At 49.7% G+C, this 16,208-nt stretch overlaps 2 protein-coding genes across 3 annotated transcripts; both read right to left on the reverse strand.

Annotated features, from left to right (window-relative positions):
* Positions 1-3,066: 3,066 nt before the first annotated feature.
* On the reverse strand, positions 3,067-10,152 carry LOC138118202 (E3 ubiquitin/ISG15 ligase TRIM25-like). Of its 2 annotated transcripts, none has more exons than XM_069029056.1 (8): positions 9,477-10,150; positions 7,476-7,571; positions 6,692-6,925; positions 6,532-6,554; positions 5,254-5,390; positions 4,824-4,854; positions 4,546-4,592; positions 3,067-3,691 (listed from the first exon to the last, which is right to left on the reverse strand). In XM_069029056.1, exons 1-8 carry the CDS (start codon positions 10,080-10,082, stop codon positions 3,609-3,611), a joined length of 1,257 nt encoding a protein of 418 aa, XP_068885157.1. In that variant the 5' UTR covers positions 10,083-10,150; the 3' UTR covers positions 3,067-3,608. The 2 variants fall into 2 exon arrangements, with proteins under 2 accessions (XP_068885157.1, XP_068885158.1); XM_069029057.1 differs by lacking the exon at positions 3,067-3,691 and adding an exon at positions 4,378-4,394 and having other exon boundaries at positions 4,519-4,592; positions 9,477-10,152.
* Positions 10,153-10,480: 328 nt separating this feature from the next.
* LOC138117899 (tripartite motif-containing protein 29-like) lies at positions 10,481-16,104 on the reverse strand. Its single transcript, XM_069028539.1, has 6 exons — positions 15,388-16,104; positions 14,108-14,203; positions 13,498-13,731; positions 13,381-13,403; positions 12,193-12,428; positions 10,481-11,579 (listed from the first exon to the last, which is right to left on the reverse strand). Exons 1-6 carry the CDS (start codon positions 16,012-16,014, stop codon positions 11,497-11,499), a joined length of 1,299 nt encoding a protein of 432 aa, XP_068884640.1. The 5' UTR covers positions 16,015-16,104; the 3' UTR covers positions 10,481-11,496.
* Between the last annotated feature and the right edge of the window lie 104 nt (positions 16,105-16,208).

Raw genomic sequence — 16,208 nt, forward strand, 5'->3', positions numbered from 1 at the left:
GGGGAACCGTAACAATTTCTGGCCCCTTTTTGCTCTGGGGTACCACTGGGATTCATTAAAAATGCTTGAAAGTCCCTCAGTGTTCTTTGCTCCAGGGTCCGGGTCTGTCTGGGCGGTACTTCCAGCTGGGAAGGATGAAGGATTTTTGACAACGTGGATTAAAAATCCCAGGTTTCTGTTCGGTGCTCTGCTTTGTCACTGGGCTGGAGGTTCAAGGCCGGAGGGGCCATGCCCAGCCTCGTCTGCCTTCCCCCCTTCCCCGCTTGCACAGAAAAGCAGACATTCCATCTGAAGTCAAACATTGCCCAATATTTGCATTCCAGGTGGAACCCTGAGCCGTCAAAAAACCCCATTAATACACAGCCGGAGCAAACGAAGCCAACTTCCATCCTGCAGAATTCATGCTCTTGTCTTTCAGTGTTAAGCAAATGCTGTAAATCTTACTGTAGAAATATTGAATATTTCCATAGAACACATTTCCCTTCTCCATGAGGGTTTATTAGATGCCATGGTAACCTGAACAGGCAATTGCAAAGGAAATAGAAGAGCTCCCTCCCTCTCCCCTGACTGTCCATTGTTAAAAGCATCAGTGAGTGTGACTTCCCAATCCCTTTAGGGACTTCCACAGGAGTTTTAATTGAGTTTGAAGTATATGGTGACTCCAAGACAACCAGAGCAAATCCTGGGGAGGAGTGACATCTATGACAAAAGCATTCAAAGCCTTTTGTGGGGGGACTCTGCAGAATCCTAATAAGAAATCACAAACCCAAGCAACAGGTGCTCCAGCATTTTCATTCTTGTTCTAGAAGCACAGGCTGTGCAAAACTCGGATCATCCAATACATCATGTCTTTATGGAAGAAACAGGGAAATAATATCTTCTTGGAACATGATATTAAAAGAAAAAAATCCCAAGCATTTTTTTTTTCCTGGACCTAAAAAAATTAGGCTTTTTTTCTTCTTACTTTTAGACTGGTTTTCTAAAAAATGGGTGGAAAAAATCCAAGCAATTATTTAAGATAATTAAATCATTTCACTTCCAACTGCTTTCCTCTTCTCGAGGTATATTAAGCTTTATGGTTAATATATCTCTGTGATGAGGCAACCTTTGGCCTGGGAGAAATGTGCCTCTGGGCTCCTCATGCTCCAGAATCTCCTGCCAAGGGGCTGGGGTTTGCTGACACACAAGTGCCAGTGTGTGCCATCTGCCCATCCCACCGAGCCTGCCTGGCAAACCTGCTGCTTCTCCAGATCACCACATCATCTCTGGAATATCAAATCTCCACAGACCAGTTTGTCAGACTGCAAAATAATCCTGGAAAATGCTTTGTTCCACAGAGCAGGTACTCCTGGGCAGCCCTGGGAGCTGTCTCTCCTTGCCTTTTGCCCAGCAGCTCCTGTCCTGCCTCGCCGTGCCCTGCTGCCACCTGGCACATTGCTCTGTGGGCTGCCTGTGATGGTGTTATCAGCCCTCTGTCCATGAACCCCACAGGCAGTGGCTCTCTCTGGCTCTTCCCAGTCTTTCCCAGGCTCCCAGCTCTCCGTTATCACTCAGCAGATAAAGGCAGCCTGTGATTTCCCCTGGCTCTCAGCTTTGTGCCATCTGGCTCCCAGCCTTGTGTAAGGAGCCTCCTGCCTTCAGTCCCACCCTCCCTGGGCACCTCCCTGCCCCGTGCCCTGCTCCAGCTGGTACAGCTCCTTGGGAGGATGGCTGGGTTATGCTGAAAGTGGCTAAAAATTAGTTACTTTCTCTCCTTGCCCTTCCCTCCCTCTACAACTGGCAGTGCACTGAGATTCAGGCCTTCCACTAAGTTTGGAGATGGAGAAGATGGAACTGCCTGGTTCCCATCTGTGAGTTCTATCAGAGCTGGGCCAAACCTTCCTCCTCACCCTGACCTGCTGGGCTTGGAAGGCCCTAATTAATGTCACACACACACAGAGGTCTACGTGTGGCAGGTCTGACTTAGAAAGCCCATCAGACCAAGTAACAGAAAGAGGCCCATCCTAATGCTTGAAATGCATTTAACTGAACTCAGTCACATCATTCAGTGCTTGGCAAACCCAAAAAAAGTTAAAATGAGCTGCTTTACTCTAAAGGCTTCCATCAAGGATGAGACAAATGCCAAGTAAAAATTGAGTGGTTGGAGGGGAGAGGGTGTAATTAGAAAAGGAAAGATGCAATGAAGCAGAGTTCTTATATAATCAAAATCATTAAGCCATAAAGATACCAAAAAGAAATAAGCTCTGTCCATATCTCAGGACTGTGCACGTCACAATTACATTGCTATCAAGAAAGTGCTCTCCACAAACATCTGTGCAGAACTGCTGCACTCTCAGTGTGCGTCACGGTCCAATATTGTCACCTAGAGTCAAAAAGTAATTAGGTGGTAAAATTTTCAGAGCGCTGATGTGTGTTAGAAGGCTTAGTTAAATAATTGCTGGACTCTGCTTGTTTTCTTACTCTGCTTTCATCCAGTCTTTCAGCTCTTTGCTTCCTCAAGGCTAAGGCACAGAACATTAAAACAAGTCTCAGCTTCCCAGCAGTCTCTTTGCAAACAAGCAAATGTATGGGGGAATTAAACTGCACCACCAGCTTAGCATCTAACTCAGAAATCCCAATTCCTAGATACCCATTTTCATCCAAAAGCTTTGTGAGCCTGCAGCAGGATTACAAATCCCACGTTTGAGTGAGGGTTGCTGTCTGCAGGGATTTGCAGCACTGCAGGAACTCTGCAGCAGCAGCAGCAGCAGCACTGACCTGCACTGGCTGCTCCCAGCTCCTTCAGCTGGCAGCCAGAGAGAAGCCCAGGTCACGAAAGTGCTGAAGGACAGGCTCATTTCTTTTGCCTCATCCTTGTGGCTGAGAGCAGCTGCCCTTTGTGCCTTGCTGCCTTTGAGGAGGGAGGAATATTTGCAAGGTCCCCTGGAGCAACCACTGAGCTCCCAAAATTTGGCCACGCTCTTTCTGTTAGGCTGACAACTGATGGGTGCAGCAGAGCCAGGGCTGAGCACACAGCACAGCTTGGAGAGTCCATTGAAACCAGGAGGAGAGGTGGTACTCTAAATCTGAGATGGATTTCTGAGTTTATTTTCAATCCCTGAAGTCCTGAAGGTACGTGTTGATTATCAAGAGTGACAGAACAGAGCTGTAGCCACAAGTCCTGTAAAAGCACAGAGAACTTTAGCCTTGATTTCCTGGGGGTCTACCCACAAACAGTGCTCTCCACAGCTGATTCCTGGTGATGGTATGAAATCCTGCAGCCATGGTTATGAGTAGCTAAAGCCCTTTATTTGGTTATCCAGCAGAGTCACCACAAATCACAGTGCAAAAGCACAATTAGACCCATGAGATGATACAGTCCACAGCTTGCAAGGCAGCAGCAGTTGGGAGATTGTATTATGTTCATGTTAATTCTTTACACTTTTAAAAACAATTTTCATATGTTACAGAATTGCTTTGAATGCAAGATAGGAGGGGAGGTCAAAACACTTGGCAGGTTGTCAGTATTAGAGGCAATTCTGAAAATTAGTTAAGTTTTTCTTTCCATCTCAGTTCTGACATCTGTTTTTCACTTCTCCCTTATGTCTGGGCTTATGGGAGATGAGAAATTACTTTTTGCACTTCTGATTGAGCAGGTGCTGCTGTTTCCGTATGGTCTGGCGGAGCAATTCCAACGGATCATTTTCAGGTACTGTAAAATAAAAGAATATCATCAGCATAGCAATAAAATATATTTGACAAGTTGCTTCCAAGTAGAGCTTTGCCTTGTCTCAGAAAAAAGTATTTCTTTTCCCTGACCTGTTTTGAGGGACTGACTGGTTCTGTATAGAGCACAGCCACTGACTGAGCTCACAAGACAAATAAATGGACCTATACACTGATTAAAAAATGTACCTCTAGATTTGCTCCAGAGGTTAAAAAGCAGTGAAGAAACGAAGATTTTCTTCTGAATTTACAAATTAAGAAGAAAATAATTTGCAAACTGAACTTCAGTTGCAGCAATTAAAAGAACAATCTAAAAAAATCTTTCACAGAACTTCTAAATAACCTTTATTTAAAGAGCTTGTAGAAGTGATGCCCTGCTGTGCCCAGCAGATACATATCTGAGCACTGGACTAGTGCAATCTGCAGAGAAACACTGTTCACACTTTTCCTATCACCTGCAGCATTTGCATTTGTCTGGGAATCCTTTCAGGTACTGTGTTTGCTCCAGCTCCTGCTCTGTTGCTGGGAACCCCTCCGTGGTGTTTCCCTGGAACAGGCTGTGAGTTTTCCTGAGTGCTGAAGCAAACCCAGTGTCTCCCTCAGGCTGAGAATAAATGATTTCCCCGGTGAGTTCCCAGAGATTTCTGCCCGGTGCAGATTCCGAGAGCTGTGCCCTGAGGCTGCACACTCTGCCAAGGACAGGAGATACATGCAACAAAACGCTGATCACATTTTTAGGTGGGAGATCTTCTCTGCAAGACTCACAGCCCCAAGGCAGAGTCCTGAGGAATAACTGGTATTTTTAACACTTACATTCTGGACAGTATTTTGAACACTTACATCTGGTATTCGTAGCTGAAGAGGTACCAGTAGTAGCTGAAGTCTGACTGTAAAGAAATGGTGTTGAATGTTAGAGCCTTGTAAAACACAAATCACATCTTGTTAACAGCAGAACAAGAGATGTGAATAGATCTGCCTCCCTTCTTCTGAGATGAAGGACAGCCTTTGAGACTCTGCTTAGGTCTCCTTCAACCTGAAGCAGGAAAGTGCAGGACACACAGTCCTTAAATGAACAACTGGAGAAATTTTACATTCTGTAAGCAAAGAAAACGATTTACCTGCGCAGCTCCATTTGGTTGGCAAGTTTAACTAAAAAAAAAAAAAAAATAGAGAAGAATGGTTAACAAAGCTGGCAATGAACTCAAGTTTAGGGCTCAGTACTGTCCCCCTGGATCTCATGGTCAGAGGGAAACCAGGAAGGGATGGGGCTGGGCAAACGCAGAGGATGTTTCTTGACAGCGGGACCGAGCGGCCAGAATTTGGGAAGTTGATGGGAGCAGGAAACCACATCAGCCAGAGGAGAAATTGGCCTTACGCTGCTTAGGAGCAGACCTCTTCCTTGTTACCCACAGAAACCTGCCCCCTGCCCTCCCCAGCACTCCCAAGACCCCACATCAGCCCTCACGCCCCAGTGGAAGGAGCTGCCCCAGCCAGGACCGAGCTCCCCGTTTCCCAGCGCGTCAGCAGGGCCGGGCCGGGGCCGCTCACCGCACACGTCCTGCAGCAGAGAGTCCAGCTGCAACATTAACTTCTCTCTCAGGGTCTGGCACTGGGTAATCATGCTCTGATCCAGCTGCACTTCCTCCACGTCCACCCTCTCAGTGTCCAGGTCCAGACTCGCAATCCTAGGGCACAGAGAGACATTGCACCAAGGAAAACCACCCAGCATCCAAAGGTAACAGAATTCTTCACTAGGACAGAGTCTGCAAAGAGGAGAGGGCTTTGGCAACATCAATGACTGGGTTAACAGCCCTTTGTGAAGGTTGAGTTCCAATTGTTACATACTGTTAGTTATTTGGCAATGCCTTTTGCTTACCAACCTGCACTGGAACCTTCCCCCACTGACAGTGAGAGAGGAGGAGGTGTTTTGATAATCCCTGTGTGTGAACAGGGCCTTGACTTGCTGCAGGCAGGCGCTTACTGTTGTAGCGGTGCCAGAACAAGAATGCCAAACAGATCAAATGGGGTCCAGGTTTCTGGAAAATTACCTTGTTCCCACAGGACAGGATGTGACCTGTGGCACAGCTGTGAGTGACAGCCTGTGCTGCAGCCCTGAGGCACACGGTGATTCCAAGGTATCCTTACAATCCGAGTTTGAACTCAGCTCTAATCTGTTCAAGTTACAGAGGTGACATCCCAAATTCCAGGTAGATGTTTGAGGCAGCCCTTGGTGCAGCTGGGGCCTCCAGTGCTGCTGCAAAGCCTCTCGTGCATCTGGAACTGTTGGGGTGGTGTTGCAGCACTGAGTTACACCTGACACCCAGGCATCACACAGGAAGCAGTGAGTTATAAATTAAACATATCACTTGCAAGAGAAGTGATAATAAATCTTTCTAGCTACCAAGCTTCTCCCCAACCCAAAAGCTTGGTGGGAAAGGAGCTGGTTACCTTTGCTGCCAAAGGCTGTTCCCTGGGAACTCAGCTGAGGGAAGGTCACCAATGTGCATCCAAGACAGCGTTATTCTAAACACAACCCCAGGGGCTGCCGCTCTGAGAAAAACCACTTTTCTGGTAGGAAAAGCCAGTGGTTTTCATCAGAATCCAGCCAGGAAACCAAAATTGAAAGGGACCAGTGCAACAGCAGGCAGGGGTCTCTCCATCCCTGTTCATTGTGTGGATGTGGTGCCCTCTGGCTCAGCCGGAATAGGGAGCAGCTTTGCAGCACAGGGTGGTGGCACAGAGGGGCACAGGCAGTGGGGTTTGATCCCAGTTATCAACACTGTGTTTTTTCAAAGAAGAAAACAAGCGGTATCAAGTGGAACATACCTGTCTGTGACCAGTTTCAATTCCTACCAGGAGGATTGCAAAAAAAAAGAAAAGAAAAAAGAAAACAAAAAGGAAAAATATCATTAGTGCGATTTTCAGAAAGGTCATCTGGCTGAGAAATAGGCAGATCCATGAAGAAAAGAAGAATACCACTGCTTACTTTGAGGAAGAGGAAAATATCTGGTTGCTGTTTTATCTTCTGGAGAGCCTGAAGATTCTGCTCAGCCTGGTCTCTCTTCTGTTCCATTTTCTTCCTTGCTTTGGCAATGTCTGCCAGTTGGTTTTCCTCAATAGTCTTAATGCATCTCAGGATCTTCTTCTCTTTCTGAACAAGCTGTGCCCTCATATCTTTAAGCTGCGCTTCTAGCTGAGAAGTCACTGCTTTGGTATTGGTCTAAATGTAGAGATAAGAAAAAGGGGCACTGGAACTCCACCTTTCAGTTTAGTGCCTCTGCTGTCAATTAATATTGTATCTATCCTTTGCACTGGCTTCAGAAGGAAGCAGACAACAAACATTTGCTTAGAATATCTGACTGAACAGAGGCTTTTGAAAATTAATCCTGATATAGTAACAAAGTCAGATGAATTTCAACTACAAATGTGAGAACTGACTGGCACACACTGGAAATCCCACTCGTAGCTTTAAATTGCTTTTCTTTTATTAAACAGGTAGAACACTTTAAAAATACATAATCTTATGTACAATCTGTGGGCTGCCAGTCCTGCAACCTGGTCTGTGCAACCACAATAAAGGGTGGAATCCCCCAGCAGGTTCCTCCTGTGGAGGAGCTGGAAGGCTGCGATAAACCTTGGCTTCTGGCAGTTTCTCAAACCACTCTTTTCTCTTTCTATTCTTCTGCCTCTAATGGTACAGTTACCATCACTTACTGCCGGGAAACTGTGAAGGAAAGATGCTCTGAAATGGTGATAATCTGGATACCAACCTTGATCTGATTCTCACATTTCTGAAGCTCTTCTAGGGCAGTATCTAAATCACTTTTAGATTCCTGCAGCTCTGTCACGGTGTCAGGGAGTTTAACCTGGCAGAAGGAAAGACAGCACTGAACTTCTCAGCAGGAACAGCTTCAAAGCAGACTGGCAGTTTGTGGAGCTGGTGAAATGGCCACTGTCTCACACATCCCACTTCTGCTTGGCAGCCCTGAAATTCTGATATGTAACTTGGGAGAGGAAGTTAGTTTGCAACTCATATAACTGCAAAGGATGCTTCTGCTAATTCCTGAGGAGGCTGTGACCTGTCCTGAGGTCCAGAGGGAGCCATTTCCTGCCCATGCTCTGGGTTCCTGCAGGCTTTTTGCTTGGGCTCCAAACTGAGCCCAGCCATTTCAAATGCAAGGCAGTGAGTGAGCATAGGAAATGGATTTTATCCCCTCAGCCGATTCTGGAGCGTTTCAAGGACAGCAGCTGCACTCAGAGGCAGGAACACGGAGGCCCCATGTCTCTTGTATCTGCTGGGATACTGGCTCCACAAAATTTGGCGCAGAGGGAGGAATTCCCGAATCACTGAGGTTGGAAAAGACCTCCAAGGTCATCGAGTTCAACCTGTGACCAATCCCCACCTTGTCCCCAGCCTAGAGCACTGAGTGCCACATCCAGTCATTCCCTGGACACCTCCAGGCACGGCACTGCAGCACCTCCCTGGGCAGCTCCTTCCAATGTTTAACAACCCCTCTCCGTGAAGAAATTCCTCCTGATGTCCAAGCGGAACCTCCCCTGGCACAGCTTGCGGCCGTGTCCCCCTCAGCCTGTCACGGGTTTCTCGGGAGCACAGCCCGATCCCCACCGTGCTACAACACGGACAGAGCCCAAGGGAGGGAACTCGAGTGGGAAACCCCCTTCCCCACCCGAAGCTCAGTAGCAGTGGCATCCCCGGGACTCTGTGGAGGAAGGGATTTTCTAATCCCTGCAGGAACACTTCTCAATCCCAGCCAGGAGCAGCCCGGCGAGGGCGGCTGGCAGTCCCGGGGCTGCACCTCACTGCTGTGGGACAGCGGAGCCTCTCGCTGGCTCTGCCACGTCCCCACACCTTGACGGACGGACCCACTCTTGTCCCGGCCAGCCCCAAACACCTTTCTCCGCTCTTCTCCCTCTGCTGAGCTGTCCACACTGCTCCGGCAACACACAGGAGGCAATGAAAAGCAAGTTCCAGCACAGTGAATCAGTCCCTTGCTGGGGCGGAGAGGAAATCCCCGGAGCTGCTGCCGGGCTGCCCTCACACCCTTCCCCGTTCCTGTTTTTATAAATAAAGTATGTAATTCGTGCTATTATGTATAAAACTGGAATGTAATCAGACCATGTAGAGACAGAGTTTCAAAATCCCTCCACCAGCCTGGCTAAGAGAAAAATTTCACAACACTAAAAGAAATTCTCTCACAGTAAGTGAGGATTCCACCTAGGTGGGGTTGGATCTTATCCCCGGGACATTTGCACCATGACGACTTGATCACCACACTCTGATATCTACATCTCATCTGAGAAGGAATCGGACATTCCGGGAACTAAAAATAACTGTTCCGGGAACCAGAGATGGCCCATCCATCAGCAGAAATGGCCCACTCAGGACCCAGGATGGACGATTCATCAGACCCAGGAAAGGCTTTGTGCAGCCCAACTCCAGGACAGGAAAACTTCATGAATACGAGAAGAATAGACTTAATTCGGACTTCACCCAAAAACTGTATAAGAAGGGACCAGCCGAAGCAGCAGCCGTGAACTTGGGATGTCTGGTGCGATAGAGATCAGATCTATGCGTGTTCACCCAGCTCCGACCCCGGGCTCGGAGCTGCTTTTCTCGATCGCGGCTTTTGTCATTTCTTTATAAATTTTGATTGGGCAGTTTTGTTTATCATACTGTGAAAGCCCTTCCTACGGCTTTCCCCCTTCCCCGCGGCCAGGCCGGGGGCCATGGGGAGGGAAGAGCTCCTTACCAGCTGTTTGTCACGTCCCTCCTTCATGGTGATGACCTCGTGGCCCTTGTGGGCCCCGGCGATGGAGCAGAGCACGCAGATGCACTTCTCCTCTTCCTGGCAGTAGCATTCCAGCAGCTTGCCGTGCTCCGGGCACCTCCTCTCCTGCGCCTCACCTGCTCCCACCTCCACCAGGATGTGTTCCTGCTGGGAAGCCTTGGCGTTGTGCTTGCTCAGGTGGGCCTGGCACAGGGACACATTGCAGACCAGGCAGGTTTTCACGGCCAGCTGGAACTCATCCAGGCAGTACTCACAGGGAACCACCTTCTCGGAGCCTTCGTCCTCTTGTCCTTTGGAAGCGGAGGCCTGAAATGCCTCCACGATGTTGCCCAGCTGGAAGTTGTTCTGCAGCTCCACGGTGGGCCCCAGGTGGACCCTGCACATGGGGCAGGTGTAGGGGCCCTGGGAATGCTGCTGGGCTCCCAGCATGTTCTTGATGCACTGCCGGCAGAAGTTGTGACCGCAGCTCAGCGACACCGGCTCCCGGTAGAGACCCAGGCAGATGGGGCAGGTGAGCTCGGCCTCCAGGCTGCCAGCCCCTCCACATCCCTCCCGAGCTTTTGCCATGGCTGCAGGGACGGCGCCTCAGCGAGCAGAAACGAAACTAAACCCAGCAGCAGGACACCCAGCCCCGAGGCTGCAAGCTCCTCCCCTGCGAGCCCTTCCCCTGCGAGCCCTTCCCCTGCCCCACGCCGGGCAGACCAATGTTCGCCCCCGGGCCCGCCCTTCCCTACGCCGCGGCAGCCACTTGGGGAAGGTTCCCCTCCGTCTCCAGCAGGGAATGCTGCCCCAGTCTCTGCTCACCTCCCAGGGCAGCTTTGCTTCTGCACTGGATGTGCAGGATGGAAAGAGGTGGCAGAGGCAAAAGCTGCTGCTTTAGATCAAAGATCAGCATTGCTGCTGGCTAGTTGTGTAGCAGTTAATGCTGTGCTGTCAACTTACAGATAAAATAAATTGCCATTGGGTTTTGCAAGCTAGTAACGTAACTTTAATAGCAATGAAGCCAACACAGTATTTGATACAGCTGAACAAAACTGAGCAACTTAATGGTATTTCCATTATGATTAACAGAACAAAAAAAGTGGAGCTCTTGCAGTAAGAAGCAGGGTGCTGTGATATACCCCCTGTCACAGCAGCCCACAATCTAATTTCTGATATGCCAGTTTAGCATAGTCCCCCTGCAATGATCACAATTCCTAGGCCTGGAAATATACAGTAACACCTTGTCCCCACATCACTACAGGAGCTTCAGCATGCTGATGGCAGCATGGATGGGATACTTCAAAGGGATGGCTCCTGTCTCTATAAGCCTGAAGTTCTTAGCAGGACCTCCAGCCTTGACAGACACATCATGAAAAGTGAGAGAGCCACTGTCCACTTCTTCTACCTAGGAACACACAGAGGTAACTGTGAGGCATTTGCAGGCAGCATCCAAGGCAGGCACAATTCCAAGCTTCCATCAGCTCTCGTTGCTGGTGTCCTCCTCCCAGCAGCTCTGGTTGCCCTGCACGTCTGGGATGGCACTGTGCATATTGGAGTCCTGTCCTGGTTTGGGCTGGGATAGAATTAATTCTCTTCTCAGCAGCTGGTACAGTTTTGGGTTCAATGGAGAATAATGTTGAGAACACACTGATGGTTTGGCTGTTGCTGAACAGTGAGCCAAGGACCTTTCAGTGCCTCATGCTCTGCCAGTGAGGAGGTGCACGAAAAGCTGGGAAGGAGCATAGCTGGGGCAGGTGACCCAAACTGGCCAAAGGGACATTCCACACCATACAACACCACGGCCAGTATACAAACTGAGGGGAGATGGCCAGAAGGAACCAATTGCTGCTTGGGGACAGTGGCTGGACATCAGAGAGCAGGTGATGGGGGAGCAATTGCATGCTGTGCATTGTTAGTTTTGGTTGGGTTTTCTCTTTCTCTTCCTGCCTTTCTATGATTGTTAACATTATGATTGCCACTGACTTTGTATTTCATTAGGCTACTTGAAAGAAAGCCAAGGGGAAGAAGATCCAAACACAAACGCAGGTCCATGGTATTGTGTATTATTATTATATTGGAAACCTAAAGAGAAAAAACACATTATGATTAACAGGTAATTGTGGAGATTTGGGGCCTGCCTCTGTCCTGACCTGAGGCTCACTGCCAGCGAGGCCAGCAACCTCCAAGAAGCACCAACCAGAGAGCAGCACCCAGGGAATCCTAATTTCATCAATTCAGTCAGACAAGTGTCCCACTGTGCACAGCTCTGGGACTGTAGACTGAGCTTACAAAGCATTGCAAAAGAGTAGAAGTATTTACACAGAAAGAGCAGCTTATTTATGTCCTAAGCAAACTCCACCCTGCTGCTGCTGTGGTGAGTTCTCAACTTTCCCCTTGGATCAAAGGGATGGCACAGAGGTGTTGCTATTATCTTTTCTTAATCCTCCCAGGCTTGGGACTTCCAAGCCTCTTTGTCCATAGCCTGCTTTAACAAGGTGTATTCCAGGCATGCCCCAAAGCCCTGAATCCCAGGACAAGCTGCCTTTGCTGCACACACACGTGCAAATGAGCACACAGTGTAAGGAATTAGCACTTCTAGAGGTACTCAGTGTACTTGGTGTCTCATTACAGTCCTTTCTTAAAGATGTTTCATTGACTTCTCCATCTCCCTTTTGACAGTCAAATGAGCACTTACCACTGGATGCTGTGAGCATAGGTGTAGGTGCAGGTGGTGGCGTTGAAGGTGGCGAAGGTGGTGGCAGCTTGTTAAAGGGGTACCCCAAAGGTGGCGGTGGTGACTTGAAGGAGAACTCCACATTTAGGAGGAATTGCTGGAAAAGCTTCATAATAGCAGCTGTTGTTGATTTATCCAAACTAATGGGTGGCTTTGGCACCATCACACCATCCATTCCTGGAACTGGCTTGCGTTGCCTAAACCACGCAGCAAGAATCACAGAACCATGGAATCACTGAGGTGGGAAAAGACCTCCAAGGCCATCGAGTCCCAGCTGTGCCCCATCCCCACCTTGTCCCCAGCCCAGAGCACTGAGTGCCACGTCCTGACCTTCCTTGGGCACCTCCAGGGATGGGCACTCCAAAGCTCCCTGGGCAGCCCCTGCCAAGGCCTGAGCACCCTTTCCATGGGGAAATTCCTGCTGCTGTCCACCCTGAGCCTCCCCTGGCCCAGCCTGAGGCCGTTCCCTCTCCTCCTGTCCCTGTTCCCTGGCAGCAGAGCCCGACCCCCCCGGCTGCCCCCTCCTGTCAGGGACTTGTGCAGAGCCACAAGGTCCCCCCTGAGCCTCCTTTGCTCCAGGCTCAGCCCCTTTCCCAGCTCCCTCAGCCGCTCCTGGGGCTCCAGCCCCTTCCCAGCTCCATTTCTTTCTCTGGACATGCTCCAGCCCCTCCATGTCCATCTTGCACTGAGGGCCCAGAACTGGACACAGCACTCACAGTGTGACCTCAGCAGTGCCCAGCACAGGGGACAGTCACTGCGCTGCTCCTGCTGGCCACACTACTGCTGAGACAGGCCAGGTACCACTGGCCCTCTTGCCCACCTGGGCACACCTGGGCCCATGTTCAGCCAATGTTGAACAGCAAGCCCAGGTTCCTTCCCACCAGGCAGCTTTCCAGTCACTGTTCCCCCAGCCTGGAACTGCACGAGACTGTTGTGACCACGGTGCAGGACCTGGCACTTTGCCTCACTGAACCTCACACTGCTGGCCTTGGCCCATGGATCCAGCCTGTCCTGATCCCTCTGCAGAGCTTCCTGCCCTCCAGCACATCCACACTCCTGCCCAACTTAGTGCTGTGAACTTACTGAGAGTGCACTCCATCCCCATGTCCAGATCATCAATAAAGATATTAAACCTGAGGAAGAGCTTACCTGGCTTTAATTGTTGCAAAAGCCTGTAAAGACATTTTGAAAGCAGAATTAGCACAGTGCAGGCACAGGCCAGCCCTGGAGCTGTGTGTCTCTGGGAAGGGAGATGCTGATAGATACCTTGGTGAAAAGAAGTATGTCCTTTTGATTTCTCAGAGCCTCCAGCTGATGAACATCATGGCTGGCCAAATCCTTCTCCCTTTTGTGATTATTCATCTCTGCCTGAATCCGAGAAAGTTGTTGCTCCTCGTATTCCCTGAGAACTTTCAGGACCTCTCCTTTTTTCTTCTCTAGCTGCAGATGCATCTCCATGAGCAGGCTCTCCAGCCGTCCCCTCCGCAGGCTCTCTTCAGTCTATTAAGAAAACAATTTCAAAATTGTAAGGGACATTTTCCACATGAGCTCTCACTCAGAAAAAAATCTGGCTTTGATCTGGGATAAGAGAAGTAACTAAAAGTTGAAGGTTGGAAAAATAAAAAAAAGTCACACACCAGCCACTCATCAGGAGGCACAGACTTCCAAGCTTAACTAAGAATGTACCTCCCGGACTGATAAGAAAGTTGTACATCATCCTTCCTCAAAGAAAACAACCTCAAAAATACATGAGAAACCACCCAGGAACTAAAAAAGCTTCAGAATCCATGATCTGGGGAAGGGCAAAATAAAACTTTATCTCATCAGTTACCAGCATGCAACCATCCCTGAGGTGATATGGGACCTTGAAACAAACCTTCAGACCCTCCTTCTGTTTCAGCAGGTTTGCTATGACATTATCCAACGCAGCTTCGTGGTTTCTCAGGGCTTCCAGAGTTCCAGGAAAAGATATCTACAAATATAACCGGAAGGAGATATCAGGATAGGACTGGCATAATGCATGAGATCAGCAATTTTATAGACATGGGTTAAGCTAGACTTGCAGAAGGTTTACTCATTGTATGCTCTTGTTGGAAAACACAGCAGCTTAAAAATTTTATATATGTGACTTTAGCCAGGTTTGTTCACCTTTGCCCCGGGGAAGGGAACTGAAGCTTCTTTCCAGGGCATTGTTTCTCTAGATGGGCTCAGCATTTCCACAGACTGGGAGTAGCCCCAAAGGGATAAAGGGCTTCTACGGAACATCAACAGAACATCAGAGGCCATCTCCCAACATCTACCCCGGACTCTGCCCCTGGCAGAGTTGGAGACATCTCCGGAAAAGACTGATAAGAAAATCAAGCGAAGAAATCCGGATCCAATAGGAGACCCAATACTAAGAACTACACAGCTTGGACCAATGAACACTGACCCAATTAGTTTCTATGAGTTTTGATTGCATAAAAGATCTGAAAAACCTAGTAAATGTCCTGTGTTATGGAATGATTCTCTCTGCACACCCGGGCTATGTGTGGATGAGATGGTTTCTGTGGTACATCCTGGCCAGGTAATAAAGTAACGCCTTGACTCGCTAACATTAAAAATGTTGTTGGAGGGTTTTTGTTTTTCCCGCAGTTTCGGTGACACTCCCAGGACAAACCAGTAGATAAAGGTTTACTGGAAGGTTCTATCCCTGAACGAATGCCACAATTACAAGCACAAAAAAGACAAATTGAAGCTGAAAACTATTCATGTGCAATAGCCACATATAAAGCCATTTCCCCTGTTGGCAGCTTTCTTTCTGTCACTCTGTCATTAATTTTCTTTGCATAAGTGCAGCTCAGGCTCATCTTCAGCCTGGAAGTGCACCAAGGATTAAAACCGTAGCCACGAGCAGTCAGCCCCACCAGTTTGGCCAAACTCTTCCTTCAGGATGGGGAAAAAGCGTTTGTAACGCCTTGTTTTATATCTCAAGGGCCAAACCCAGAGAGAAACTGGGACAAAACTAAGAATAAAAGCCCAGGATTGCAAGTTAGCCCCCACCCTGCGTCTGCAGCTCTGAAACTCGGGAGCTGTTCCAGCCCTGTGCCATGGGCAGCTCTCTGGGGTGTTCCTGGTGCAACCCACGCCTGTCCCACTGTCCCTGCAGCCTCTTACCTGAGCTTGGTCAAAAGCCTCCTCCAAGCTGATGATTCTGTGGTTCTTGTGGGAGAGGACGGAGCACAGGATGCAGATGCAGTCCCAGTCCGTCTCGCAGAAGCACTCCAGCAGTTTGCCGTGCTTGGGGCACCTCCTCTCAGCCAAAACCTGGGCACCGCAGGGCTCCACCAGCACGTGGCTCTTCTGGGCGTTCTTAGCGTTGTGCTTGCTCAGATGGGCTTGGCACAGGGAAGCCTCGCAGCTCAGGCACGTCTTCACTGCTGGCTGCGGCTCCTGGAGGCAGGAATCGCACAGGATCACCTCCTCTGGCTGGCCCGAGCTTTTCCCCTTCCCCTTGCACTGCGCTTCCTGCTTTTCCTCCTGCCGGTGCGCAGGAACATCCATAAACTTCTGCACTATGTTGCGGAGGTGGAAGTTGGGCTGCAGCTCCCCGGCGGGGGAATGGCAGAGCGGGCAGCGGGCAGCGCTCTGCTGGCACCGGAGCGCCTGCCTGATGCACTCCGTGCAGAAGCTGTGGCTGCAGCCCAGGGACGCGGGGTCCCTGTAAATGTCCAGGCAGATGGGACAGGTCAGCTCTTCCCTCAGCCCGGCCACTGCCTCTGCCCCGGCCTCTGCCCCGGCCATGGCGCTGCGGCTGCGGGGGAAGCCGGAGGCCCGGAGGGAGGGGAACAAAACAAAAAGCGGCAGTGACAAAAGCAACCTTCGCCCCGTCAAAAGATGCTGCCTCCTCCCCCTTGCAAGGGAGGGTCATCCCTTGGCTCTCTCCAGCTTCCTGCCTCTCGCTGCCACGTGGGCAGGGGCCGCGGCCGTCTCGGTGT

This window comes from Aphelocoma coerulescens, chromosome 13 (genome assembly GCF_041296385.1).
Source record: "Aphelocoma coerulescens isolate FSJ_1873_10779 chromosome 13, UR_Acoe_1.0, whole genome shotgun sequence".
Classification (NCBI taxonomy): domain Eukaryota; kingdom Metazoa; phylum Chordata; class Aves; order Passeriformes; family Corvidae; genus Aphelocoma; species Aphelocoma coerulescens.

Coding starts and splice junctions, on each gene's coding strand:
- LOC138118202 (XM_069029056.1), bottom strand. CDS start 10,082: ATGGCAAAAGCTCGGGAGGGATGTGGAGGGGCTGGCAGCCTGGAGGCC. Junction 7,572..9,476: donor AGGGACGTGACAAACAGCTG/GTAAGGAGCTCT, acceptor TCCTTCTGCCAG/GTTAAACTCCCTGACACCGT. Junction 4,855..5,253: donor TCTGCTGCAGGACGTGTGCG/GTGAGCGGCCCC, acceptor TTTTTTTTTTAG/TTAAACTTGCCAACCAAATG.
- LOC138117899 (XM_069028539.1), bottom strand. CDS start 16,014: ATGGCCGGGGCAGAGGCCGGGGCAGAGGCAGTGGCCGGGCTGAGGGAA. Junction 12,429..13,380: donor TTTGCAACAATTAAAGCCAG/GTAAGCTCTTCC, acceptor TGCGTGGTTTAG/GCAACGCAAGCCAGTTCCAG. Junction 11,580..12,192: donor TATGCTCACAGCATCCAGTG/GTAAGTGCTCAT, acceptor TTTTCTCTTTAG/GTTTCCAATATAATAATAAT.